General features: G+C 36.2%; 1 protein-coding gene across 1 annotated transcript in view; it reads left to right on the top strand.

Moving 5' to 3' along the window:
* The window catches only part of SEMA5A (semaphorin 5A), a gene marked incomplete at both ends in the record, with an annotated part of 216,220 nt that overhangs the window by 68,608 nt on the left and 120,023 nt on the right, over positions 1-27,589 (top strand). The window contains 3 exons of the mRNA XM_079533089.1: positions 11,487-11,549; positions 17,737-17,835; positions 18,978-19,191. Of these exons, the coding sequence (XP_079389215.1) occupies positions 11,487-11,549; positions 17,737-17,835; positions 18,978-19,191 (376 nt within the window). The remainder of the gene's footprint in view (positions 1-11,486; positions 11,550-17,736; positions 17,836-18,977; positions 19,192-27,589) is intronic.

Genomic DNA, 27,589 nt, shown 5'->3' with positions numbered 1-27,589 from the left:
CTATAAAAATGGAAAAGAGTCTGCAGGAGGATGAGCTATTACACAGCTAGTTCTGAAATAAATTTCTGCTATTAGGCTCCCTGTGTGGGATGGTTACTAAAGTTTGTGTATGTCAGTGGAATTTAGAAGATACTTTTCTTGATACTTAAGGGCTCCTTCAGCTTAACTTTCTTGAAGTAAACTGAAATTTGAGCTTTCTGTTATTAGTTTTGAGAATCTGAATCTCTTCCAATTTATTTTATGGATACAAGAGTTGCTCATCCAGGTTCTGTGTAATCTGTGATACCAGTGGTTTTGTTTCACATGTTGAGATCATGTGAAACAAATAGTGACACATGGTACATGGTGACTTTCCCCTATACGACTTGGAGAAAAGTGCCAGCAAAGGCAATCAATCGTGTTGTGAAAAGTGCAGACATGGATCTCACTGGAGATGTGAGATGGTTTCTTTTTTAACAAATATTTGTTTGCTTTCTACTTGAAGAACTGCAAAGGAGTGCTGGTAGAAACTCTTCCAAATTTCTGTCATCACTGAATAATCTATGAACTCTTCACTGAAGCTTTTCCCAGAATGTGATGCATTTAGCTATGCATCCGTTTTTAATGAACTATTTTCTCTTGCTTTTTTTGTGGTCCTCTGATGCTAATAGATCCTGCAAGTAATAACAACTGCAGAATTCTCAGTCTCGAGCATCAGACATCACATCACAGAGATTTTGATTATTTTTCCTTGCTCCAACTTGATATCTGAATGAAAACCCTTGCAAAACCTTCAGGTGTTCACCTGTTGTAGTGTTGGTTTCAGTGCACAGCAAATAATAACTGACCAACAACGACATTCACTGAATATTTATCATTTGTTTACTAAGTTTCACTATGTAAATACTTTATAGTAATCTACTTAATGATTAATAGACTATTTAATACATGGTTAATCTATTTTTATAGGTGATTTCTCGGTCTGTCAGATAACAGGTTACGTGTAGTGTTTTCTACAGATGTGCACATGACAATTTATAACAAATTTATTAGGTTTTAAAATAACTTTATAATCTCTGAGAATTTAATTTTGCTATGAAATATGACTTATCAGTTTATTTTTTTTTAAATATGACTAGGAAGTAGTGATTCTAATTTCTAATTGTTATTTTTGACTATTAAACTGACTGTGGAAATTATACACTGGAAACTGAAAGCCTGCTAAATGTCCTACTTTCCCACCAGAGGGACTTTGATGGACTGAGTTTTGTGGTGGTTGGCAATAAACTAAGTCAAATAAAATTCTCCAACTCTAGAATGTTTTGCCAGTGATGTACTCTCTACTTGCAAGTATGAAAGTGGCACAAAACTTACCCCTTTTATCTTTGGAACTTGGTGGTTGGGATTCTTAGTCTGAGTTTAAGAGTTGAATCCTACATGTGTCCTGTGCTGAAATATATGTGAGGACAGCTTGAGGGAAAGAAATAGAGAAATTGTTAAGATATTTCAGGGACTGCCTGCTTTTCTGAGATTTCTTGTGAATATGGAATGAGGCACTTTTATCTGTAACATGACTCTCTCCTTTTTTTTCTAAGTGTATGTTCAGTTCCTTCTGCATAAATGGCCAGTTACTGCTCATTTTGGTATGAAGGCTAGTCTTCTAGAAATTTGAAATGATCCACTCATTTCCTACAGCTAATACCAAGTTACCCAATGTCCCAAACTTTCATTGGTTAATGTCTTGAATGAGGTTTAACACATAAACTGGAGGTGAAAAGCCCCATGCATCGATGTTTCTCCAGACTGTTCACTTCTTGCAAAAAAGGAGAAAAATTCAGCCTTTTTCATAGCCTCACTGTTATCCCAAATCATCATGATGGAGCTGTGATTTTAAGTTGCATTGCAGTCCTACTTTTCTATTTACTCTTTTTCTGCAATTGGATTACATGATGCTCTCTTGAAGACCTTTTCATATTCTGAGCAGATACGTTCTGGTCCTGGTACTCTGTAGCTTGTCTTCCTCAGCCTTCCTTTCTGTATAATTTAACAATGCAGCTACACTCTAGTGATTTTCCTAGTAGCTCTAGATTCAAGCTTTCCTGTTGTAATAAGCATCTTTTTTCTTTGTGTTTAATGAGAATTTTTCTCAGTCTATTTTTTTTTGGTGTGTATTTCTCCACAGTTTACAATATGTATATTAAAGACTCAGTTATATGCCTGTTTTACTTTTTATTCTTCCCCATATTCTTGCAATGTTGTGTCTCTCAGATTATCTTTTTTTTGTTTTGTTTTGTCTAATTCAATCCAATTGCTTTAAGCATAACCAAATGAAAGTTAGTTTCTTCTTTCTTTGAGTGAATGGTCAACTGCCAACTCCTTGGAAATTTCATGATGTTTTTCTTTTTGTGTTCTGTTTTGCCCCAACTATTTTTTAAATATTTTGTGTATCTGTATACTGTTTTTCCACAATCAGCTTGCTAGGCTATTCATTTAAATAGAAGGATGTAGAAAATCTCATGTATGCAACGCTTATCTGTTGAACCATTTGTTTCTTTACCGACTTGTCATCGCACACTCTGTGTGATCTGGTTCTTCTTACCTTTCTTTTACTGCTTCTCAGCATTAATCTTTCTTTCTGCTTTCATCTGTCTAAAATGTTCTTACTCCTGTTTGACTGCACACTGTATGGACGTACATTCATTCTTTAAGTTTGTCTTTTTACTAAGATGCTGTTTTTAGGCTAATTATTCAAGATATTTTTATTATTGTAAGTAAGAGTTATTGTGAATTTGAATAATAGAAATGTAGATGAATACTGATACTAAAAAATGGAGTCTTTCATTAGTAAAGCCCAATGGCAAAACTATCTGAATAAATAAACGAGAAATAAAAATCATGATAGAACTTTTATTCTTTATAATGAGACACAATGAAAAAAAAAACCTATATGCATACATATAAAATACAAAGATTTCTTTTTTGTAGTCTCAGTTATGTGGTATGATGTTCAGCCATTTCAAAAAAATGTCACTTACAAGGTGTTATAAATTTCATCCTCCACCATATCTCTCAGGTTCATCTGCTTGCTGTTGTAAACTCATATCTAGAAGCTATAATCCAGCTGTCTTTGACATCCCAGGGACAAGATATATTGTGTTGGCTGTGCCTCTGAGAAATTATTTCAGGAAGGATTTTGGTTTGCACAGTCTTCTGAAGTATCCTAACTTCCTTGACTCTCGGAGGTTGCTTGCTGGCATACTTCTTTATCCCTCATCCCACGCCAGCATGACATGAACAGCAGGTTAGCATGGGGCAAGATGGCACACTTAGCAGCACCTCCTTCTCCTTTGCCATCTGCAGCAATGAACAGATGCTCAAGAAAACAATGTGTTCCTGTATTCAAGGTCTGTACTGAAGTCTTCCTTTTCTGAAATTCCTGTGCTAGGGGACTTTTTTTCCCATTTATTGTGGCATTTAACCCAGGGGCTAGGGAGTATGAAATTGCACTGAAATATCTTTCCCTTTCCTGAAATAAAGAGAATCCTGACATTTCTGATCAGCACTTAAAAGTTTACAACACAATTTGAAAAAAAATGAAACATTGCTTTCAAAAGGTCTTGAAGCCTACTGAAATCAATTTTATTTGCCAAAAAGCAGGGAGAGCTTTAAAACTTAATATGCTAACACAGATGTTAATCTTAAAAGGTTCACATATAATTTATTCAATATATTAAATTTACTATATTTAGTATATTTTCAGAATGTACATTAAAAATATGGTACAAAATTTCATTTCTACCTGCTGAGTGGCTGCCAAGACTGGAAATGCAAGAACATTTTGTTGTTTTACCCCTTCAGCACAATCCAGCATTCAATTTTTAAATGTCCATAAAAAAAATAAAAGCCTCAAAATGCCAACCTGGAACATTCAAAACTTTGAAAGTCACAGTACAATGCCTTTTTATAAGTAACTCTCAGGAAGCAGGACTAAAACGATTGGTTCTGAGTATATTCAAGTTCTGAGTTGCTGACTTCAGTTTCGGAACTGCAATTTCCTCTATAAACCTTTTTCTGTTAAGTGTAAACCCAAAGAACATTTTGTGACATTTAGAAGTCTTTGCGGAACACAAACAGGGAAGCACAGACGGGTGGCTGGGTGACATTTAGTAGAAGTCGAATCTTGCGCAGAGGCTAGTGTGATTAAAGTTAACACAGTAGCCATCCCACTATGAGTTTCTGAAAGTCTTAGTAACTCTAAATTCTATTGTATCAATTCTGACAAAATTTTCAGCAGCTATTTATTTCCATAGTCAAAAAAATAAGGTAATTAAAACTTTGGCTTAAATATTTATGTTTCTCCTCACTTTTTTTATATATTTTGGGCAGTTATATTTGAAAGAAAATTCAGTTGACATCAGCTTTGTTCTTGAAGCCATATAAAGTTTCATATATTATGTGGTTTAAACATGAAATTATATATCTGTCATGGGAGTTCAATTTTTATTTAAAACCAAACCCTAGAAAATTCTAGCATAATTGGACATTTATTTTCATCTATTTCGCACTCTTCACTTTTTAAGAAACCATAATTTTCTAACTGTGGATGAGCAGTAAAAGCTGAACAAATGAAAACAGGAGTATTATTATTTCCAGGAGAATTGGCTGTTGCGTTTGGTATCTGGTGGCAAGATACTTCAACAAATGTCATCAATTAGTAAATTTGTCCATACAGTGTTGTTCTTGTTTGAGCTGCTGGCCTATCACTTGATAGGAGAGCCTAACCAGGCTGCCTGTAGTCCATATAGAATAGTTTTTCTTTTATGATGAGCCAAAAGGGAGATCTGTGCTGAAGAGAAGCCCCTTTTTAATACATTCCCCTAGCATTTCCACAGTGGATGGCCACTCTCAAAAGCTGATTGTTTATCAGGTTGGCAAGACAGAGAGCTCCAGCAGTAATGGCTGCAAGGATGAGGTCATGGTTCTGTGGAAAGCAAGGAGAATGGTTTGCCTGAAGTATGGGGAGGTATAAATCTTTTGTAAGTGGCTTTTCATATTTGCTGGAAGCAGGGATGTCATTATACCAAAGCATGCCTTAAAATTTCTGGTGACTATCAAAACCACTTCTAACACTGCGGTTGCTAATTTGCTGCTAAATGTCTTGTTGGTATACTCCTCTGTGGCTACATTCTCTCTTAGCATTTACTATTCTGACACTTTATGGCCTCTTTAAACTCAGCTTTTGGACTCTAGCAACCATGTTCATTGAGATATAATTATGCAGGCTGCAAGACACACTTGCCAAACAAATCACAGCTTTTTGAAGCCATTCCATTGCTGGACTGATGCAAACAATAAGGCAATATTACTCATGTTTGTTGACATATACTGTTATGATTATTGCCATTATAACGCAACTCCCCAAAGTATTGTTTAAATACATGATATAAGAGATGAAAGCAAACAGATAGTGAAAAAGAAAAAAGGAAATCTCATGTAGTTGTTATTTTTTGGCGTCGCATAATTAAACCATCTTCTTTAATGTTATTTTTGCCAGTATCTAATTAGCAGAGCCATCTGCCTAAGAAGTGCTGGACCATCTGTCTGGAATACTGTTCTGTTCATTTTTTGGTTCTTGACTAATTAACTTCTTTCACTATGAAATATAACAGCACATTTTATTTCTACGCTATGAAAAACTTCAGCTGTATAGCTAAGTGTGTGTGCACCTGTATACGTGTATATGTTATGTATATCTATGTAGTTATATGAATATAGTTATTCGTGGAGATCTGTGTATGCATCTTCCACTAACGAAGGTGAAAGCCATATGGTTATTTATGATTTATAAATATATCTAATAGATACTTCACCTCATGCATTCAAAGTGACCAGTCCTTGTTTTGATTGTATTCATACTTTTCAAATTTCCTTTTTGCATTTACTATATTTGTAGAAGTGGATTCATTAGAATTAATTTCTTATCCTTTTGGATTTTTTTCCTTTTATGTTTTTTGTTTGTTTTCTGGGAAATTGTAGAATAATTTAAGTTGGAAAGGAGTTGGATTTGATGTTCCCTATAGGTCCCTTCCAGCTTGGGATGCTCTATGATTCTATGACTTAATTTCTTGCTAGAGAGCTTAGGAAGTTGTTGTATGTTGGATACAAAGAAAACAAATTGAAAATTAGTTATTAACTGGGAAGGAAACTTATTATTCACTATTTCGTTGTTTTCTTTAATGCTGTTTTAGTATTCTTCTAAGCTATTCAAATAAATCACTTTGATTTCTCTTGAAGCTAATTTCTTTAAATTTATTTGGTTTGTCCTTTGAAAATATGATTGTTTGACTTAAACAAGTCTGTCATTCACTCAAGCGGAGAAATTATTGAAATACATTTGTTGTTCTAAAGAATATGATTATTTTTAATACTAAAACTTTTAACTTAAGATTGATGTGTGCTGCATGTATATTTTTCTTCATTTTTCAAGATAATAATTACTTTACATAGATAAAACTTGAGTTGGAATTAGTTCTCTATCTGGAATTTCTCCTCTCCCACTGCCTTTGAAAATGTTAGGAGAGAACTCATCTGAAGATTTTGGCGTTATGTCCAAAATTTTGATACAAAAAGACACCTGCCATTAGTTTTACAGTTGTGTTCAAATTTAGACTTAAAGTGCGCACCAAAGCCATGTTTCTGCTCAGTCTGATTTTATGCCAAATATATTTGGAGCTTTGTGCTTTGTGTGTTTTTTTTAAATGAAGAAAGCAATCCATATGACAATCAACTGTGACTTCCTCATCTGATGAAACTTTGTCAAGTTCAGTCTTTAAGAGTGGTCACACAGTCTGAGTTTGGCAGGGCTAAAAATCTCACAGCAAGCTCTTCAAACAGCTCTACTGGTGACTGTCGGATTTCTATCTACTAGATTGCAGGAGACATTAAATTTGTGGAGGCACTTGAAAGCATGTATTTGATAGCAGGGTTCATAGAACCATCCAGGTGTAATTGCCTCACCATCCTATCAGGGGCAGAAGAATGTGTTAGAATCATAGAATCATGAAATCCTTAGTGTTGGAAGGGACTTTACAGGTCATCTAGTCCAACTCCCCTGCAGTGAACAGGGACACCTACAGCTAGATCAGGGTGCTCAGAACCTCTTCCAGCCTGAACTTGAATGTCTTCAAGGATGGGACATCCACCACATCTCTGGGCAACCTGTACTAGTGCCTCACCAACCTCACTGTGAAAGATTTTTTCCTTATATCCAACCTAAATCTATCCTCCTTATGTTTGAATGTGTTTGAGCTTATGAGCTACCCTTTAACCTTTGTACATATGTTTCTCATGAAAATGTGCTATCATCTTTAGTTTCTTCAGTATTAAAATTCAAATCTTTGTACTCTCCTTCCCCAGAGCAAAGAAAAGTTTGAATGTCTATAATTTGGTTCAGTGCATTTTGTTACCTGCTAAGTAGAATTATAATATTAATTAAAAAGAATACACAGAACACAGGATGTTGTATTTTACTGTATGAAAATTGGAACAATTTCTTAAGACGTAAAAAAGAATACCTCCCAACAGGATAAAATTTAAGTATTTAAGTTGTGATAGGGGATCAAATAGTAATCATGGTATGCATATCTTATTCTCTGCACCACTTATCCGAATGCTGTGAAAATATTAGCAAATGATGCCAAGCAGAAGATGTCATTTTGATACAAGCAATGGATAACAGTAACATTTCTAAGTAAACCTGGTTTTGCGCTTGTTCTCTAAAATACAACAATCTGTATGTGTCAGTCTACTCTTTCAGAATTTAAAGTCTTTATCTTCAACTGAAAAAAATCACAATGTTATTCCGTTGGGACATTTTGTTTCATCTTTATGTTTTAAAGATTCAGGGCACGTTTCTCTCCTGTTGTTTTTCTTCCACATTGAAATGACATTTAACTTCACAAATTTCCACCAGTCTTCCCACTTTATATTACTATAGGCTTTGTTGAATAATTGAATTTCCATTTAGTGAGAAACTTCCCCAGATTTCCTGAACATTTAAAAGAAATACTTCTTTCATGTATATTTATATACATATGTATATATAATTTTTATATATAGCTTTTATATCCGTATATATATGTGTATGTATGTATAAATGTTGGCCTACACATGCTCTTTTCATTTAATCTGTAATAGGGCATACGTATGTATTTTTGAAAATATTCAAGAATCTTGGGGACAAACCTATAAGACTCTGAACTATCCAGCCTTCTTTGAGTGCCTTTGTAATGCACTTGATTTGCAGCCTGCCCTCTTATTGTCTCCTCTAGCAGTGAAACTCGGAGTTACTATGAAGTTACTATGAAGTATACCTGATGTTAGCGATGGCTTTGTCACTAGTGTGTCTATACTTAGTTACTTCTTCATCTCAGTGCTGGGGAATACCATGGAGCAGATGCTCCTGGAAGCTATGTCAAGGCAAATGGAAGAAAGGGAGGTGATATGGAAAAGGCAGCATGGCTTCCCGAAGGGCAGGTCCTGCCTGACCAACCTTGTCACTTTTTATGTTGGCATAACTGCATCAGTGGACAAGGGAAGAGCCACTGATGGAATTAAATAAAGCCTTTAACACAGTCTCTCCTAACATAGTTCTCTTCCAGTTTGAAAGATAATGATTTGATGAGTGGACTGTTTGATGGAGAAGGAACTGGTTACAAGATTGTACCTAGAGAGTAGTGGCCAATACTTCAATGTCCGATGCAGATTGGTGATAAGTGGAGTCCCACAGGGGTCAGTGCTGGGACTGGTGCTCTTTAATATTTTCATCAGTAACATCAAAAGTGGGATGGAGTGCACCCAGGAAGTTTGCAGATGACACTAAGCTGTGTGGTGCAGTCATCACGCCCGAGGAATGGGATCCCATTCAGAGAGGTAAGTTTCAAAGTAAAAGAAGGGAGATTTAGATTTCTTTATATCCTTATTGGATATAAGGAAAATTCATTAAGGGTTGTGAGGTGCTGGACAAGATGCCCAGAAAGGTGGTGGCTGCCCTGTCCTTGGAGATGGATGGGTGTGGTTCTGAGGAACCTGATCTAGCTGTAGGTGTTCATTGTAGGGGAGTTGAACTAGGTGAAGTTTAAGAGTGCCTTCAGAGTGTGAAAAGGTGATGATATCCTACAATTCTATGATCCTATTGTTCAGACAGTATTACTGTTTTGAAATATATTGTCTTGAAGAAAGTTTTTGCATAAAGTTTCCCATTCAGTTAGGAATTGTATGTATTTGTATATAGTTATATAGTTTATTCTGTTTGGGTTCCTGCATTTGCTGTTAACTATTTTACTGATATATATAATTTAGTATTGTAATATTTAGTTCCCTTATTTAAATCTATGCATCCCATGGATGGCAGAAAAGAAATTTTTCTTTCAGTTATGCCAATAATGATATTAGTGGTTTTGTGGCCTGTTCACAGGTACCTTGTATACTTTTCTCAGATTTCACAGAAAATTTGAAGAACTGTCCCTTTTTGGCTCTTGAGTGTCTTTTCCAAAACATTTCAGTGCCTGAGAGGTGTACTTAATTTTCTTGATTTATGATGTAGCATAATTTTCACATTTCACATCTTTTGCCTTCAAATTAGTCTTTTACCACAGTCTTAGCCAACTGAAAGCTAGATATTTTGCCAGTAAAAATTGATTTATTGATAAACATTTTGTCTTGAATCCAATTTTTCTGTCTTCTTTCTTCCTGCTGTTCATGCTTAGCATATTCTTCTCAGTTCAGTTTTGGCAAGAGTATTCCTTCAGAAGTTATTTTTAAGCAACTGTATTCCACTAAGTCTTTCCGTCTTGACCTGCTACTGGTAACTCTTGCATTTCTCAAGGAATTTCAACTTTCTGTGCTGTTTAGAGATAATGAATTAACTATCAGATACTTGTTTTTAGTGCTGTGGAACATGCAAATTTACTGTGTCCTATTGGGTTGAAGAACTTAACGCTTGCTGCTCGTCCAAGAGCAATCTTTTATTGCGGGGTTGACATTATATCAAAATGTCATTTTGTCATTATATCATTACAATCAAAAAAGTCAAGTCATTACTGCTCTTTTTTTTTTTTTTTTAATCTTACATAGTATAAGATACAATTCATTATAAATGCTAGAGTCATCATTCACAAGTGGGGTTTTCCAGAAGTTTTCAATGTATTCTCTAATATGCTGTGGTCATTTATCTGCAAAAGTAAGTGCTTTAAATAGGAAGGCGTGGAGCTGAAGAAGAGAAGTAATCACAAGTTTTACAAGTCTTTCTTTTCTGAAACAAAAAAAGAAGATAATTATTGGGCTTGTTGAAAAGCAAATGAAAAAGTACTGCATAGTCTACCATGAAGGCATATTTCCCCTTTGTTTAAATAGACTTTCATCCTATTAATTTGTATTAATTGTAGAGTGTACTTTTTGTCAATATTGTCTCCATTGAAAGACAGGTACAAAAGATTGCTTATATTAAGTCTGAATAAATTATCTTCCATTATTTTCTGGTAAATAAAACTGAAAAAACTGTGGTTTCAACAATTAAGCAGCAGTGTTTAGTTAGTAATCACATTTCTTCCTGGTCAAATGTAAAATGCTTTGTGACATTTTTATTAAGAGAACAGGTGGATGTGCGCTGTTGATGTGAAAGCAAGCAGAGAGATTTAAAATGCACTCTGCACAGCATACACAGGCATTCAAATGTGTGCATGTATTAGCACATACACAGCAAGCCCAGGATCTGCTCCACTGAACAGTAGAGTTTGTAAGTCATAGCTGTTGAATGTTAAATATGGAAATAATTGGAATTAACTCAGGCAGTGAAAGTGCCATAATGCATCTTAGACTTACATTCCTGGCATGAGTTTGTTGAAGCAGAAGGTTCAAAAATGAGGATAAATCACTTCTGCTTTGCAGTGCTCCATTTCACTGTTGTCCTGTGGATGCTTGCTTGTTGCTCTTTTCCTTCAATTGAACTTCTAGCTTCTCCAATTACTGCTGCAGTCACACCTTGAGAAAATAAAATACCCATTTCATGCTTGAGAGAAAATCTGCAAAACCAGCAGCAGGGCACCCTTTCTGACACAAAAGGTCTCACAGCAGAGCTGACCTCAGTGTGATGCCACCTACCTCTGCTGAGGAGGAAGAGTCACCCCTTCTCTTTGCTTAGCTGAGTAAGACTGATACAAAAGGAGCTAAACAGCATCAAATATGATTGTGGTTATTTCTGCTATAGCTGTAGGTATGGTGAATCATGGGGACAGCCAGTTTCACTTTGGATTAAAAAACTCAAAACCCACTAAAAGCAGAAATATATTTCTAAGGAGAAAAAGCTTATAAGGCGATTAACTGTGGCTAGAACCACTCATGGTTAATTGTCAGTGTACCTGAAGCATGTATCTCAAGCATGGGCTTAGGTAGCTGAGTTATATATTTCTGTGTTCCTTGCATTTCTAACTAAAATCTATTGGTTACAGGCAGTGGAATGGCAATGTGATGAAGCTACTAAAAGAGCCTGTTACAGTAAAGGGAAATCAAAGGTAAGCATGAGACAGTTCTGCTTTAACAAAATTCGTAATTTAATAGCAGGTATAATTCAGTGTATAAATACTTACCTTATGTAGTTGTAATGTCTGCCATTTCTTTCCGAAGAGAGTTCTAGAAAAACAGTATGACTCTGATATATGAGGAAAGGAATAAAGAACAATTTAGGAAGGTGTGGAGTGAGAGGTACAGTCACGTGGTGTTGTGATGAAATGATAAAAACAACTGAGTTTCTAACTATTCATTGCATTGACTCCACCATCCATCATGTGTAATGAGCTGTATTTTCACATCGTACTCAGTGCCATGAATCTCAAATAACTCTCTATGTTCTTTGTAAAGTCCTCAGTTTATGTGGGCCTATTTTACCTACTTTATTTTATTAATAAATACTAATATTTATTAATAAATACCTACTCCTATTTTATTAATTTGGCCTATGATACCACAGGCACATATTGGTCATATTGCAGTAGTGGTTGAATCTTTCCGACAATATTCCATTCCATGTTGTTGCCATGTGACAGATGGCAGCAGAGGGGCAATCTGACAAAATGGTGTCTGACGTGGACATGCAGATGAACCAAAGGTGTGTCATTGAATTTCTCCATGTGGAAAAATCACACCCACTGACATTCATCAACACTTGCTGAGTGTTTGTGGAGAACAAACAGTGGATGTGAGCACAGTGAGGCAGTGGGTGGTGTGTTTCAGCAGTAGCAACAGTGATGTCAAAGACAAGCCATGCTCTTTGAACAACTGTCACATCACAAAATGAAGAGTGTCTCAATGAGTTTATCCACATGAATTGGCAGATTACAACGAGGGAATGTGCAGAGCTGAATAGTGGCTTCAGTGCATTGGAAATGATGGTGGCAAGTGAGTTAAAATGTAAGGGAAAAACACAGAAGTACATCAAGAGCAATAAAAACAGAAGAATATGCTTGTTTTCAGCATTCACACTCAGTAGAACATATCAGCCTATGGAGATTCATTGGCAAAAGTCATAAAGAAGCAGAACAAAACAAAAAATCCAAATCCCACAAGCTTGAAGAACGTATTCCAAATGTTCATAGCTTTCAAGTAAAGAATGGGTCTCTTCTTCTGCATAGTCTGAATGCTAACATATGACCATTAACTTCTCCCATCAAGCGAAAGATTTCTTTTCCAGCTTTTTTTTTAGTAAGTTTTGGAAAATAATGTTGCATTGTAGCCTTAACCTATCCATTTTCACTTGAATTTAAAGAAGAAAAATTGTCTCACAATTGGACCGTGGCTATGCTATACCATGAGGATAGAAAAAGAATTGCCAGGAAATAAAAAAGCAGGTATAGGGAATATGCAGTATAAATCTTCATGCATGGAAGATTATTGTCTTTACAAAAGATCATCTTTCACTGTAGATATGAGTTTATAACATTGAGAAAAGGCATAAGAGATGGTATTGCCTTTTTTATTATTCTCCTTTCCCTTTTTTTTTTCTCATCCCAGTCTTAGAAACATGTATTTAGGAGTTGCTGATAACTAGCCACTAATGTGTGAGCTTTACTAGGTCTGTGTGACAGTTATTAATAGCTAAAGAAAAAGAACAGGCGTGATTTTAATTAAAAATTTCTAACTTGTATGAAGGCTTTCATGGCAGAAATAGATGATAGATGAGTATACTGCTTACTTGTTAGCTTGTGGAGAGAAAAGAAGGAACTTTCGGGATTTCATATTTTAGGCAAATATTTCATTCTGTAAATTGCTGTTTCTACATAGAATTTTTGTGTTTTCTCATGTAATGTGTCCCTCAAGCCTTCAACCTTACCTTTCAGGTGACGATACTGAAGGTAGAGAACACGCCCAAGTGACAATATAGTATGACAGACAGCACTGATCAAAGTGCGCACAGAGTAGAAACTATCACAGTAGGAATACAGTGTATTACTAAAAGTTTATACCTCTGTTTCACAGTGATTTTTGGAATTTAAAACAATGAAAATAGCATTCAGCTCTGAAAGTCGCAGTGTCTGCAGTGACTGTAATCTAACATGATGGATGAAAGTAATGGTAAATTTAAGGATGTAGTAGTGTACTTTGAATTCCGCGTTGACAGAACTGCTTGTGGTTTGATACGCACACTCAGTTCAACATTGCTGAAGCATGCTATTAAATAATTTTTACTCAGAGAAGCACTCAGCACTTATGGAATGTACTTAAGTGTAGTGCATTCATCCAGATTTTCATTCATGCTCATCACACTATTCTATAAGTGATTTGAAGTTATGCCTTCACTGCTATTCTAATAAAGGCCTCCAAAATTTCAGTAAGTGGGCTTACAGGAAAGATTAGATATAGCGAAGAAGTTCTTTACTCAGAGATTCTAGAGGGTGGTGACACACTGGAACAGGTTGTCTAGAAGGTTGTGGATGTCCCATCCCTAAAGGCATTCAAGGCCACTTGAACACCCTACAGTTCTTATTAGAACAGCATATGTAACACTGTACAGTGAACACAGTATTCAGCTGTAAAGTGTTTGGGCAACCTGATCTAGTATAAGATGTTCCTGCCCCCAGTAGTGGGGCTGAAACTAGATAATCTTTAAGGTCTCTTCAATCTCAACCCATTATTTGCTTCTATGATTGTTCCTTAGTATCATTACTATCTGAATAAAGATACATTGTTTGATTTGGGTCTGTAACCTCTTTCCTGTTTTACCATCTAGAAGATAAGTGCAGTTCTTAGATTTCATTACAACCAAAGGTAGTCCTGGAAAGAAATAATTCTTTGCTTATTGTCATGATCGGGCTTTTAAAAGAATCAATCATCTATCTATCTATCTATCTGTCTATTTATTTACTGTGGTCTTTTTCTTTGAACTTTTCAAGTCTCTTACTTTCACTGGTATGTTTGAGGTTAAAACCAATGAATAAACTCAAGGCCAGAGAAAGGATAACCTGATGATGTTTGTATTAGGCCTTATGCCCAAGACTAAGAGAAGTTCATAAAAGAGAATATACTTAAGAGCCACACTCTTTGTATTAGGAGAACGTATGCATACAAACGAGGAGAACATCTGATTTGTGGCACACTTCTCTTCCTGGTCAAACCACAGCAGCCTTCAAGCCTTCACTGGGAAAAACAAAACAAAACCGAAAAAAAAAACAACCCAAAAAAGGAACTATCGGACCAGGAGAAATTCGGTCCATTACTACAATGAATTGCACTTCTTCCCCTAGGAGACAATTCCAGTTGCTGCTTCTTTGATTGTTGCTGTATAAATAGATCCAGCCCCAGCTGGGGAGCTTCTGGGTGTGTTTTGTTTCCATGAAACTTGTGAGAACGACTTCAGATTTCAGGGCAGAGACGTGTGACTGCAGAAAAGGATAGGAAAGACTAGAGACAAAATAAATATGGCCAGCCCAGACTGTGGTAAGGGAGGGATGAGGATAACAAGGATGGCTGTGAGTAATTTTTCATTCAGATCCTTGTTTTTCTTGAAGCTGTGCTGACCACAGACCACTATGGGGGCAATAAGTTCAGGCAACAAAGATAAAAGTCAGTTTGCTGATAGTGTGCTCTGAAATCAGAAGCCAGCTTTGAACCCTAAAGCAACTCTAGCAGTTTTGAGATAATAATTAGTTAAATGAACTTTGTTCTTGTTATTGAGAAAGAAGGTGCGTGGAATTTTTGCCCCTAGCAGTAGTTGTTGTTCTGAGGCTTATGCTTTAGGAGCCAATGACGGGAAAGAGATGGGGAGGAAAATATATAGGGACATCCATCACATCTGACATTGTAATGCACACTTGACTTTTGTAGTCTGATGTTTGTTACTGAAACTTTGTACATTTATCCACCAATTTAAGCAGTTGCTTAAAATAACTCCTGGAGCGAGCCAAACAAACCAATGTCCTTGTAACCATCACGCAATAGCATTTAAGTGAAAAAATGCCATAGCGAAGAGGATCAATTCATCACTTTTGAATGGTACTTTTGATAAGAACACACAATAAAAAAAGATAAAAGGGCAAAATGTAAAAAAAAATCAATAAATAAAACAAAAAAAATAAAATATCTTACTCGTTGCTTGTTTAATATTACAACAGCTGTGTGTATTAGCTTCTGAACTTACTGTAGAAGTATTAAAACTATAAACACTAGTGGATTTAAAATTCTGAGAATGGATAAGTGACTACAGCCTGGTCATCCTCGAACTGTCAGACTAGTATTAAATAGTAACCTGACCTCCTTTGCCACTGAATTCTTTAAAATAGCTGTGGTTTGTTTCAGGGGTGCTGATACAAAAGTAGACAGTACATGCTAAATGGCTTCTTTCTCTGAAAGATAATCTTATGGGATAGTAAGAGAATACTTGACAAAGACATCAAGAAATGTAGGATGAAGCTATATAGACTTTTGGTTTTAAAATCGTTTGTGTTCTCTAATACGTATCTTTTTTTGGCAGATCTAAAAATGAAACCTTGAGCTGTAAAGGTTACTCTGAGCAATTGAACTGGCTAAATAAGAGTCCCTTCTCTATGTGCTTTTGAGTGGTGATTGTTTTATTCATAACTTTTTTTTTTCACTGCATTATTTTCAATTTGCTGTATGAATAAAATAGCCAATTAAAGAAGTCTTTTTTTTCAGCGTTGATTTTATTGTACTACGTAGCCAGCAAAAAATAGATTGAGATATCTTATTTGTGCTGTTGCACTGTGGATTGTTACGAAGTTAGTACGAGACTTGGGAACATTAAAGAGAAGAATCTTGTGAATCCCAGGAATGTCAGAGTTTAAAAAAATAGCATTATTTTTGAACAGAAGGAGTGGGTGATGAGCATGCAAGTAATTTGGCAGTATTTCAGGGAGCTCTAGAATATGAAGAGGAGAGGTTGGATTGGTTCTAATGTCAGAACCCACTTATTTTTCCTACACTTACATTCCAGGGCTTGCAGAAAGGGCAGGATGGAAGCAGTCCAAAGAAAAAAATACTGTGTTTATTTATATGAAATTTCCTGGACATCAAGGAAACTGCCCAGAAGTGAAATAATTGCTTTTTTAAAAAAGACTTAACTGCAATTTCAGACTCTGTTATATGATTCTGGCATATCAGCTTCTGTTTGCTTGAAAGGATATTAAGATGATGATCTTGGTAAATTTAAGACAGAGACACTGATTTTGTATCTGCTGGAAATTTTATCTTAGTTTTAAAATATTTGACAATTACAATTACATTTAAGGCTCAAAGAGAAGGTTCTGAGAGCTACATTTTCATGAGAGATGGATGCAATTTCTTATGTATGTGCATTTTTGGGATTTTCTGTTTTGTTTCATTTTTATTTTGTATGAGGAAAAGTGCAGGTAATAAATTCTAAGCATTCTTTTCCGAGAATTTAGAAGTATTTTTGCCATCTTGCTTCACAGTTGATTTTGTGCTTGCTCAGTCTGTGTTTCATATTTCTTTTCTATCAGGGTAAAAGTTTGTAAGATAAACAGGCAATATGTTTAATATAACCATGGGCCAGATAATGAGACTTCTGCCCCATTGCCATTACAGGGATATACTTACATGATTTCCCTTAGTATCTATTTCTTTGAATGAATGCTAGAAAGCATTTTAGCCAAGTGCTCAAACAGAAGGATTCTGTAAACATCTTGTTGTTGTTGATTTTCATTGTTTTAATAGATAGGAACATTTCTGCAGAAATAATATTTGAATCCTTCGTACATTCAACTTCAGGAGTTGCTTAGTATTGCTCTTTCTGAATAAACATTAGAAATTGCTGTTGCTTTCTATCTTCTTAGAGCCTTCATACATTCTAATGTATAAAAAAAAAAAGAGAGAGAAAATTTTTTAGATGTTACCATGAGAAACTTCAAATTAACCAAAATGCAGATGCAATAAAACATACCATACAAATTATGTAGCTAAGAGTGACAAATCTGTGTCTGGACATCTCAATAATTTTATTTATATACTTAGAACATACTGTTCTTATTGGCAACCTGTTTTTAATCCTGACTTCCTGCACACTCAGAAGTCTTTGATATTGAAGAACCTTACTGTGATACTGTTAGGATCCTTTCACAAAGATTGGTGGATGTCTATGTTATGTTGTCATTAGAACATTTATATTGACGATTGCTAACACACTGAGTATGCATAAACACTGAATTTATTCTTTTTTTTCCTATATGGCAGGAGGAATGCCAGAACTATATTCGAGTGCTTCTGGTTGGAGGCAACCATCTCTTTACCTGTGGAACCAATGCTTTCACTCCTATTTGCACGAATCGGACGGTATGAATTAAATATTCTGTCCCATAAACTCGAGCCCATGCTCTGACACTTCTGGTTAGTAAGCACAGCAAGTTGTTGATTTCAGGCTGTTTGTGAATTGGTTAGTGAGCTGGTAGGTAAAAGCTGATTTGGTTAGTGTCAGGGAAAAGAGGAGAGTTAACTGATAATCTCTTTTTGGAGTCTGTTCCTGAGCAGCTCAGTTCCTCCCACATGCCAAATTTCACGAGTCTTAAATATTTCTAAGATTTCCGCCATTCTGTCAAATTTGGTTGTTGTCAACAGGTTTAGTTATAAAATACAATTTAGTAGCTTCATACTGCGCATGCGTATTTATGAAGAAGACGAGTATCTGCGCTAGTGATTTCTGACTGGTGAGAGTGAGAAATCTTTGTTGAGAAATCATCCTGTTTCTGGGACAAAAAAACGCAAAAAACTACACGCACAGCAACAAAACTGTAATTTGTGTGTCAAAGAAGAAGAGTCCATAAAGAATCAATAATAGTCATATAAAAAAAAACAAAATGTCACAGGTTGGACTAAGTGGGCTATATATTTCAGGTGGGGAGAGGCTTTCAAACATAAAGAAAAACAGTCATCAAAAACTCCTTGACACATTTATTATTTTTAAACTTATTGTACCTTTATTCTCAAATAACTTAGAATCACACTTTGATTTATGGTTCGAAGTATTAGGGCTACTAAGTCAGAAAGATGTCTATTGAACTAGGCAGCTCATTTTTTACAAAATCTAATTTTCATGTGTGGTTTTTTTCCTTTGAAATACTTTAGAATGTGTGAATACTTTAGATGAATCTGACAATCAGATCTGTTTTTCATAACAACAATCTATATATAGATATATTTTTTAGTTGCTCCTAATGTAATACCAATGTTTTAGGAATGATGGCTAATTGTTAATTTGCATGCTTTGCCCTCCAAAGGTGAACAAGCAAGGTCAAACAATATTACAGTGAAATCTATATGAGACATCTTCAGGTGGATGTACAGGCTAACTCATTAGTGTTGTGCAATAGAAAAACAGCTAATTCATGTTTACGATAACAGTTTGCTCAGATTGATACAGCATGGCAGAGATGATAATTTTCAGGTCATTTTAATCCCTTTTTCTTACTGTTTTACAGTTAAATAACTTGACAGAGATACATGATCAAATCAGTGGCATGGCTCGTTGTCCTTATAGTCCCCAGCACAACTCCACTGCACTTCTCACTTCCAGTGGGGAATTGTATGCTGCTACAGCCATGGATTTTCCAGGAAGGGATCCTGCCATTTATCGCAGTCTGGGAGCCCTTCCTCCTCTCCGCACTGCACAGTACAACTCCAAGTGGCTGAATGGTGAGTACCATGAGACTTATCTACTTTTTAACCCATGTTCTCCTGATCCGTGAGAATTTGGATGTTTTGAGAGTAATGCACTTCTCATTTTAAAATTATTTTGCATAATACAATTTTTAATATACTAGTATAGTTATTATAGCATGTAATTAATATAGCTGTTTGAGATATGCACTTAAATATTAATTTGTGTTTGCAGGCATAGGGATGAGCTGTACTTTATATCTCAAGTGAGCTTAAATGGCAAAGCTGCGATGGCCAAGGGCTGTGGCTTGCCTTGGACATTGCTCTGTTGAGTCCTTTAAAAACTGAAGGCAGAAAACAGTTTAGAATGGACTGAATTTCCCTAGCTTTCTCTGCAAGTCCCAGCCTTAACAAGCATAAATAGATGTGTTTTCAAGCTGCTTAGGTGGTAAACTGAAATTTTTGATGCTTATTATAGCTGATTTTGAAACTTCTTATTGTATGTGCAACATAAATCATAAAAATAATATTGTAGCAGTGATTCCTGTATCAAAGATGTTCACCACTGAATGAGGATTTTCAGATGAGAGGAAATTTAAACTAGTATTCCTGAGATCAAGAACATCTCCCTTGGCAATTAATGTGTGTATTACTAAACTATATGCAGATTCTTCTAAAGTGGAAACCATTGCTTAACTTAAAATTTTAAAGTATGTAATTTATATTTTGCCCATGGTTTTTCACAATAAAAAGAAAAAAAAACCCATATAACTCCTGATGCTTAACTTGCCATCAGTCGCATAAGTGACACGACAGTAACCAACAGTAACCCACAGTGCATTACTTGTTATGGTGAAATTATTCTCATGTTCAAATTTAATTACATATATAAACCTTTCCACTTTTAGAACATTATGCTGCAGCCAAGTATCAGACTACTTTAGTTATATATTTCAGTCTTCATATAAACTGAATGCTGAATTGTACTTGTTTACTTGATCTTTTTTCCTTGTACTAAGAAGCCGTCAGAGGTAGCTTGGAGAAATTTGTGACATTTTCTGAAGTTCAGACAGTGCTAAAGTATTAATTAACAAAAGAAGATCGAACTGCATAAAACATAAAAGAATTATAGCAGTGTAAAAGAAATCTGAGATGAAAAATGAACTCGTTGTACAGGTATCTCTGTTCAGGCAGCATTTGTCCACACAGCCATGATACTGAAGCTAATTGCTGTGCCACACCTGGATGCTTCTGTCAAAGGCAAAACATTCTTCACACTGACTTTTCACTTTAACTGGATGTTTTATGCCAAAGGGCACAGTAAAATTCCCATCACTTCCCATGAAAACTGTTCCAATTAATCAGATTCTCTCTATTTACATTTTGCCTATTAAAAGCTTCAGCCATACCTATGCATTCTTTTATAATTCATTCTTCTGCTTCAAAACTGTTTTGAATTAAGTTGTCAGGAAAGTATGAGTTTATCTTTGGGGAGAAAGAACAAGATTAGTTTTGTAATTGGAGCCAATTCAAGCAAATCCAATAAAAGGCTGGAAGCATCTCGGTTTCTTACATAAAGAGGTGTGGAGGGGAAATGTCTTGTGGGGCAGCTAAGAGTTTCAGATTCATCTGCTTTTATGTCAATTTGCCCATGCATGTGTGACACAGTGTCAAAAAACTGCATTAGGTTTTCAGCACTTGAATTGAAATGAAGGATTTGATGCTTTCAGTGAGAAAGTAACATAAATAATCCTGTAAGAAAAGTTAGGCAGTTTTATCAACTGGAATGGAAGCTTCATGGTCAAAACTTGTTCAGCAGTATTAGCTGACACTTAGTCAAATTCAGCCTTTTTAGGTTGTGCTTGTGTGCACATATAGCTTTAAATTTCCAAGCCAAAATATATTTTTCTGTTACATCCATGCTTCCTTCAGAGTGTGATGCTTCTTCTCACTTAGATTTGCTACTATACATATTGAATTGGAACATTTCAAGCTATCTCTGTATGTGATAAGAGTACTCTAAAGAATCAGAGAATCACAGAATGGCTTGGTTTGGAAGGGAAACCAAGGATCATTAAGTTCCAACGCCCCTGGCATAAACAGAGTTGCCAACTGCTGGATCAAGTACCTGATCAGATTGCCCAGGGCCCCATCCAACCTGGCCTTAAACACCTTTGGGGCAGAGGGCATCCATAACCTCTTTGGACATGTTCCAGCACCTCACCACTCAGTAAAAAACTTCCCCCGAAATCAAATCTAAATCTGCTTTCCTTTAGTTAGAAACCACTTCCCCTTTTCCTATCACTGCCTACTCTTGTAAAACGTTGATTTCCCCCATGTTTGTAAACTCCCCTTAAATACTGGAAAGCCACAATGAGGTCTCCCTGCCACATTCTCTTTTCCACGCTGAACAAGCCTAATTCTTTCTGCCTGTCTTCATACGAGAGGTGTTCCAGCCCTCTGATCATCTTTGTGGCCCTCCTCTGGACCTTCTCCAAAAACTCCATATCTTTCCTTTGTTGGGGGCCTACCGTGCAGCAAGCGCTCACTGCTTGCTCATGGCCAAACTGTTGTCGAACATCACACCTACGCCCTTCTCTGCAGAGTTCCTTTCTGTCAGGCCAGCCTGTACTGATGCATGCAGTTATTCTTCTTTCTTAGTTGTAGTGTATAGGACTCTACACTTCTTTCTGCTGATCAGGTTCCTCTCCACCCAACTCTCCTGCCTGCTCAGTCTTGCTGAATGGCAGCAGAACCTTCTGAAGTTTCAGCCACTCCTTCCAGATTTGTGTCATCAGTAAATGTGCTGGGAATGCACTCTGTCCCTTCATCTTGGTCACTAATGAAGATATTGAGCAAGACAGGACCCAGTACTGATCCCTGGGGAACACTGCTAGCTACAGGCCTCTAACCAGAATCTCTGCACTGTTGATAACTAGCCTCTGAGCTGTGCAAGTCAGCCAGTTCTCAGTCTACCTCACTGTCTTAGTTTCTGAGCTTCATTACAAGGATGCTGTGAGAGACGGTCAAAAGCTTTGCTGAAGTCTAGGTACACAGAATCCTCTGCTCTCCCAGGCTACCAGTTTGGTAGCCTTTGTGAATCCATGTTGACTACTCCTAATGAACTTCTTTTCTTCCAGTTGCTTGGAGATGGCACTCAGAACAAGTTTTTCCGTCTCCTTCCTAAAGATGGAGGTGAGGCTAACCAGCCTATAACTCCTTCATGTCCTTTTTGAAGACTGATGTGACTCTGATTTTCCTCCAGTCTTCGTGGACCTCTCCCATTCTCCAAGTCCTTTCAAAAATGATAGAGAGCAATATGACAGGCACTACTGCCAGAAGTCTGAAATTTGAGTAAACTGAGTTTTGTCTGTACTGTCAATTTCAAATAGCAGGCAGAGCACTTGACCAAATGTTAGATATCTGCCCAATTCCTAAATGTTTTTCATTTTCTGGAAAATTTTAGTCTGTAAACACTCTTGTCTTCTTCAGTGAAAGAGGAAAGAAACATCTGGAGGCAGTTTTTGAATTTGCTGTCTTCTAAAATTAAGAGGAACAACATATTCAGCTCTTGATTATGCCCGAATATGTTCACCAGTTGCAATTTTTCACCTCAGGAATGCCTTTATTTTCCACAAAAATAAATTAATGCTCTGCACACAGAACATGTTTGTCTTCCTGATGCTCTATAGACATTAAATGCAAGTGGCAAATGCAACAAACTAGTACTATCTCCATCTGGTACCCAGCTCGCTGCAAGACAGTTAATATGGGAGTTCTGAACGGAGAAACCACCCCTTCCTCTCATGATTTTGGCTTTGTCTTCCCATGTAGACAAAAAAAAAAGTAGTACTTGAAAGTACTCACGTGTACATGTATAGAGAGGGCAAACAATTGAAGAAGTTAGAAAGGCTGCTTACCTGCATTTTATTCTTTAAGACATGTTCTGCTGCCTACTTTCATATCTCTTTCTCTCTAAGTCTGTATTCAAGTACTTCTGTGCTTGAGAAAAATAACTTGAGGACAAACAGCACACATTGAGCATTATGTCTGAAGCAGACAGTTCTTCCATTAATTTCTTCTCTGAAACAAAGCAATCAGTGAGGCCTTGAGATTCAACCCATTGTTCAGGTCAGTAAAGAGCAGTGTGTTTCTAGACCATTTTATAGTAATGTTTCATGAAAGGAATAGTCTACCTTAGTAATTGCTTCGGATATGGTTAAATGATAGAAAATACATTAGATCTTTCATTAAGGAAAAAAAGGACAGCTTGATTCACTGCTCACATGCTGTTTACTTGAGTCTATTTAAAATCACAGCATAACATGGTTTTTAAATCATATCCAGAACTTACTGTTACGGAGTGCTTCTAATTGAGCTCAGCCTTAGGGTTCATCTACAAAGCGCAGTAGGGGTAAAATTCATCATCATTTGGTCTGGAGTATAGAGTAAATGGAAGAGTTATACTTGAAGTCCACAAACTTCAGTGGGTTTAGATTAACAATGAAAAGCCTCCATTGCTTTTCTTGTAGTACAACATTTATAATTAGTAAAGGTAGTTCTACTCCCATTTCACCTCCTCAAATCAGTGAAGGTTGATTTGATGCTCCATTGTGAAACTTTAGTCTACAGTGTCTCCTTCCTTCCCCTTGCCCACAAAAGGGCAAAACAGACTAAGGAAGCTTATGATAACCCAATCCTTTCCATTGTTAAATCATAGATCAGAACAGTGGGACATTTGATTTCATCTTTTGCCAGTCGCCTTGGCTTAAACTTGCATATTCAGACTGTTTGGGTCTCTAACTGTCTTGAAATACACTGTAGTTATTTTCTTTTTCCTAAACATATTATGATATAAACTTTGGAACATGTTGAGTAAATAAAAACTTGTGCTAAATACCTAGCCACTTGATCAGTGGGCAGACTATAGATGATTAAAATGAGTTCTAGTATCAGATGTGGCCCCAAAGGAGAAAAAAATGAAATACTGCACAGATTATAAGCCTTTCCAGCTGAGAAGAACATAGCAATGTTTGGGTTGTTCTGGTCTGCTGACACAATATTATCACTTTTCCCTCTTACTGCTTGGTTATTAGATACTCTGAAAATAGTTCTTCTAAGATATATTTTTAAAATGTTTTGCTTAATAGAAAGCTTCCTAACCTATTCTTAATTTAGTCTTAATTTAGTCTTCACAAGTAATAGCAAAAGCAAAATTATTGCAGATTGCTGGCTACAGGGGTTTAATGTTTGACTCCATCCTCTGCATTGTTTGTGCACTATTATTATAATTCTTGGTACTAGAAGGATATGTGGAAAGATATTATGAGCTAAGAACAAAAATAATCCTTTCACTTTTGCTTCAGAGCATTAATGGAAATGGGTACAATAATTCAAGGTTGCTTTTTGTTTATAGTGAAAAGCCTTGTAATTACCTGAAACAGCTTTTCTTATTATGCAATATTTTATGTAACTCAAATCCAGTTGATTCGTGCAGCTTGGTCTTTAACTTTCAGACAGGAGACCAGATTGAAAATATTCAAGACATATGCTACCGTTTGTTGCTTATTTTGCAAGAAGATAAATAACGACTTTTCCTTGGTTCTGTGACATATACAGTTGGTTCTGATCCTTTGTGTGTATCTTTCTTTTTGCCATTATCCTAAAATAGAATGGAAATATCTATTGGTTTTGAAGCACATCCTTAGGATTCTCCACTGGAGCTGCCACCAGAGGCAAAATTTGAGTAGTTGCGCTTTGTTTGTCCTTTCAAAGCTGCATATCTTCCCCCAGATGGCAGTGATAAAATAGGGGAGTAGCAAGCTGACGCAGGATGGAGACACCTCCCCTGACCTCCTTTGTCCTAGGCCAGACTAAGTTTCTACAAGGCACTTTCATAGCACTTCCTCGCTCAGGTAATACTTCCCACAGAGGTGCTTTTGTACTTCTTATTCAACCTAGGGCTTGGATAGTATGCCGTATGAGGAGCAACTGAGGGAGCTGGGGCTGTTTAGTCTGGGGAAGAGGAAGCTGAGGGGAGACATTATTGCTCTCTTTAAATACCTGAAAGGTGATTGCAGCAAGAGCAGGGCTGGTCTCTTCTCACTGGTGACGGATGACAGGATGAGGGGAAATAGTCTTAAGTTGAACAAGAAGAGACTTACGTTGGATATCAGGAAAAACTTCTTTACAGAAAGGGTTGTTAAGCACTGGAATAAGCCCTTAAGTACAAATCAGCAAGGAAAGACCTTTGATTGACACCTTTCCTGCAAAACCAAATCACGGGAAAGAAGTATAAAATAGGAAAGAATTTAAAAAGTGGAGAAATAGCAAAATGATTGGCATTTTAAGTAAGCATTCAAACTTCTGCATTTTACTGATAGATCCATAAAGCCCAAACCTCTACAGGTTCTGAGAGAATTTAGGTAGTGATCTGTATTTTGTCTCACTTTCCCAGTATCCTGTTATTCAGGGTACCTATCCAATGAATGCGGGCAACCAAAAGTATACTGAAATCTAGATTGGACTCTCAAGGACTTAAGTAGGTACTAGATCATAGTAAAGAATGATTTCTATCACTAAGTTTGCAACCAATTAATTTGCATCAAGAAAATGAGATAATTACAAATTACAAAATACTATGCTGTAGAAACACTTTACCTTGAAAATGAACAGGTTTATTTTGAATAAACAACAGATAATAGAAGGACTTTTGTAATGTAATATGTGAGAACTATTTTTGAGGAAACAGATAACTATATTTCAGAAATTATTAGAGAATATCGTATCTAATGTCTGCATCCACTTTTGTGATTACACTGGACTTTATTATAAAAACTATCAACAATTTAGAAGATTTGGGAAGAAAAAGATTGGGAAGATTGGGAAAAAAAACTGTCTGACAGACATGTTTTCACTATATTTTGTAGTCCTTGGTCTTCTGTGCCCATAAAACGTCCAACTGAACTAAAGAAAGAGTATTAAAGAAAAACATGGAGAATTGAGGCATTGAGGAGAAAAAAGTAGTCCAAATAAGCTGGGAGTACAACAGGCTATCATTTTAAGCATGTCTCCTAGATGATTGTGACTGCTAATAAGCAGTGATTTCCACCAGTTTTATTCAGATACTTAACGTTTTCCATTTCATCTAGTGAGCTTATAATTATGATGACTACAAGTTATGTATTACTTTGAAGGAGTTTAACACTGTAGGAAAAATTTACTCTAGGATTAAGATTTGTCCTTAAACATTCTTGAGAAGCAATGCCTGGGTCAGACTAATACAGGATCTCTAGAGTTTTCCAACAGCTGCAGAGAGTTATACTAAATTAATGTAATTACAAAAGAAGTACTGAGACGGCAAAATGCAAATTAGAAATGTGCTTCATTAATTACGTTAGTAAGGTGAAAGAAAAAAAAAAGACTAGCACATTTGGAGCTTAAATTCTTGCTGTTATCTCCATTTTTTTAGATCATTTTTAGTGGTAAATTGAACCTTATTAAGAAAAACAAAACAAAAAGCAAACTAGCAACCAACAAAACTAAAACAAACAAAACAAGGAACCCAAACCCACCATAAAAAGTACCACTGAATGCATGTTTCTAGAATTTAATGCTATTAATTATATTGCTGAATATAAATATTTGGATTAAGTGAATCATTAGAGGCCAAATGGATCTCTTGAGACCAACAGTATGAGAGTTTGATTTGTTGATCTAGTGAAGATGGATGTCATTCAGCACTAGACCAGAATTTAGATTTTTAGGATTTTGAATATTACCTATGCATGTGTATGTGCATGTGCTTGGAGTTATATGTATATATATATATAGTTATAACTGCATATATACTTATAACTGCAGTTGGATGTATCAAACTTCTAAATTCAGATTTCTTTTCAGATTTCTGGAGCTCAGTTCTCTTTTGACTGCGTCTCTGAACGCAACTCACTTGAAATGTTAGTGGTCATTTCTCATAGGGCTATTCAGTGGAAATCATAACTCTTTCTTACCAAGACCAGGAAATAATACTTATCCCTGATCATACAATATCATACATATTGCTTGATTGTTGACCTGTTTCCTAGCCTTGTTTTAGACCACTCCAGCTGCTTTTTCCTGTTGAAAACCTGGACATGACTCAGGGAGAAGTTTGCTTTAGATGCTCTTGCCAAGAGGCACTTCATTTAGGGTTTCCCTCCAGAGCCCCTAACTCAATGACCTCCTGCTGCCTTCCCAGGTGTGAAGCACACCTCTGCTTTTGTGCTGTAAGGATGCTGTTCTCCAGGGCTCAGCGTCAACATGCACTCCATGTCAGAGCCATAGCTAGGCCATACACCAGAAGTCTGCAATGTTAGGAAGCATCAGCTTGAAGACAGTGAGTATAGACTTGGTCTCTTTGGTCTCTGAGATCCATAGGTGGGTTGATAGGGAA

Source organism: Tetrao urogallus, assembly GCF_951394365.1.
Source record: "Tetrao urogallus genome assembly, chromosome: 3".
Lineage (NCBI taxonomy): Eukaryota > Metazoa > Chordata > Aves > Galliformes > Phasianidae > Tetrao > Tetrao urogallus.
The sequence above is the reverse complement of the archived record's forward strand: the minus strand, read 5'-3'. Positions and strand labels throughout refer to the sequence as shown.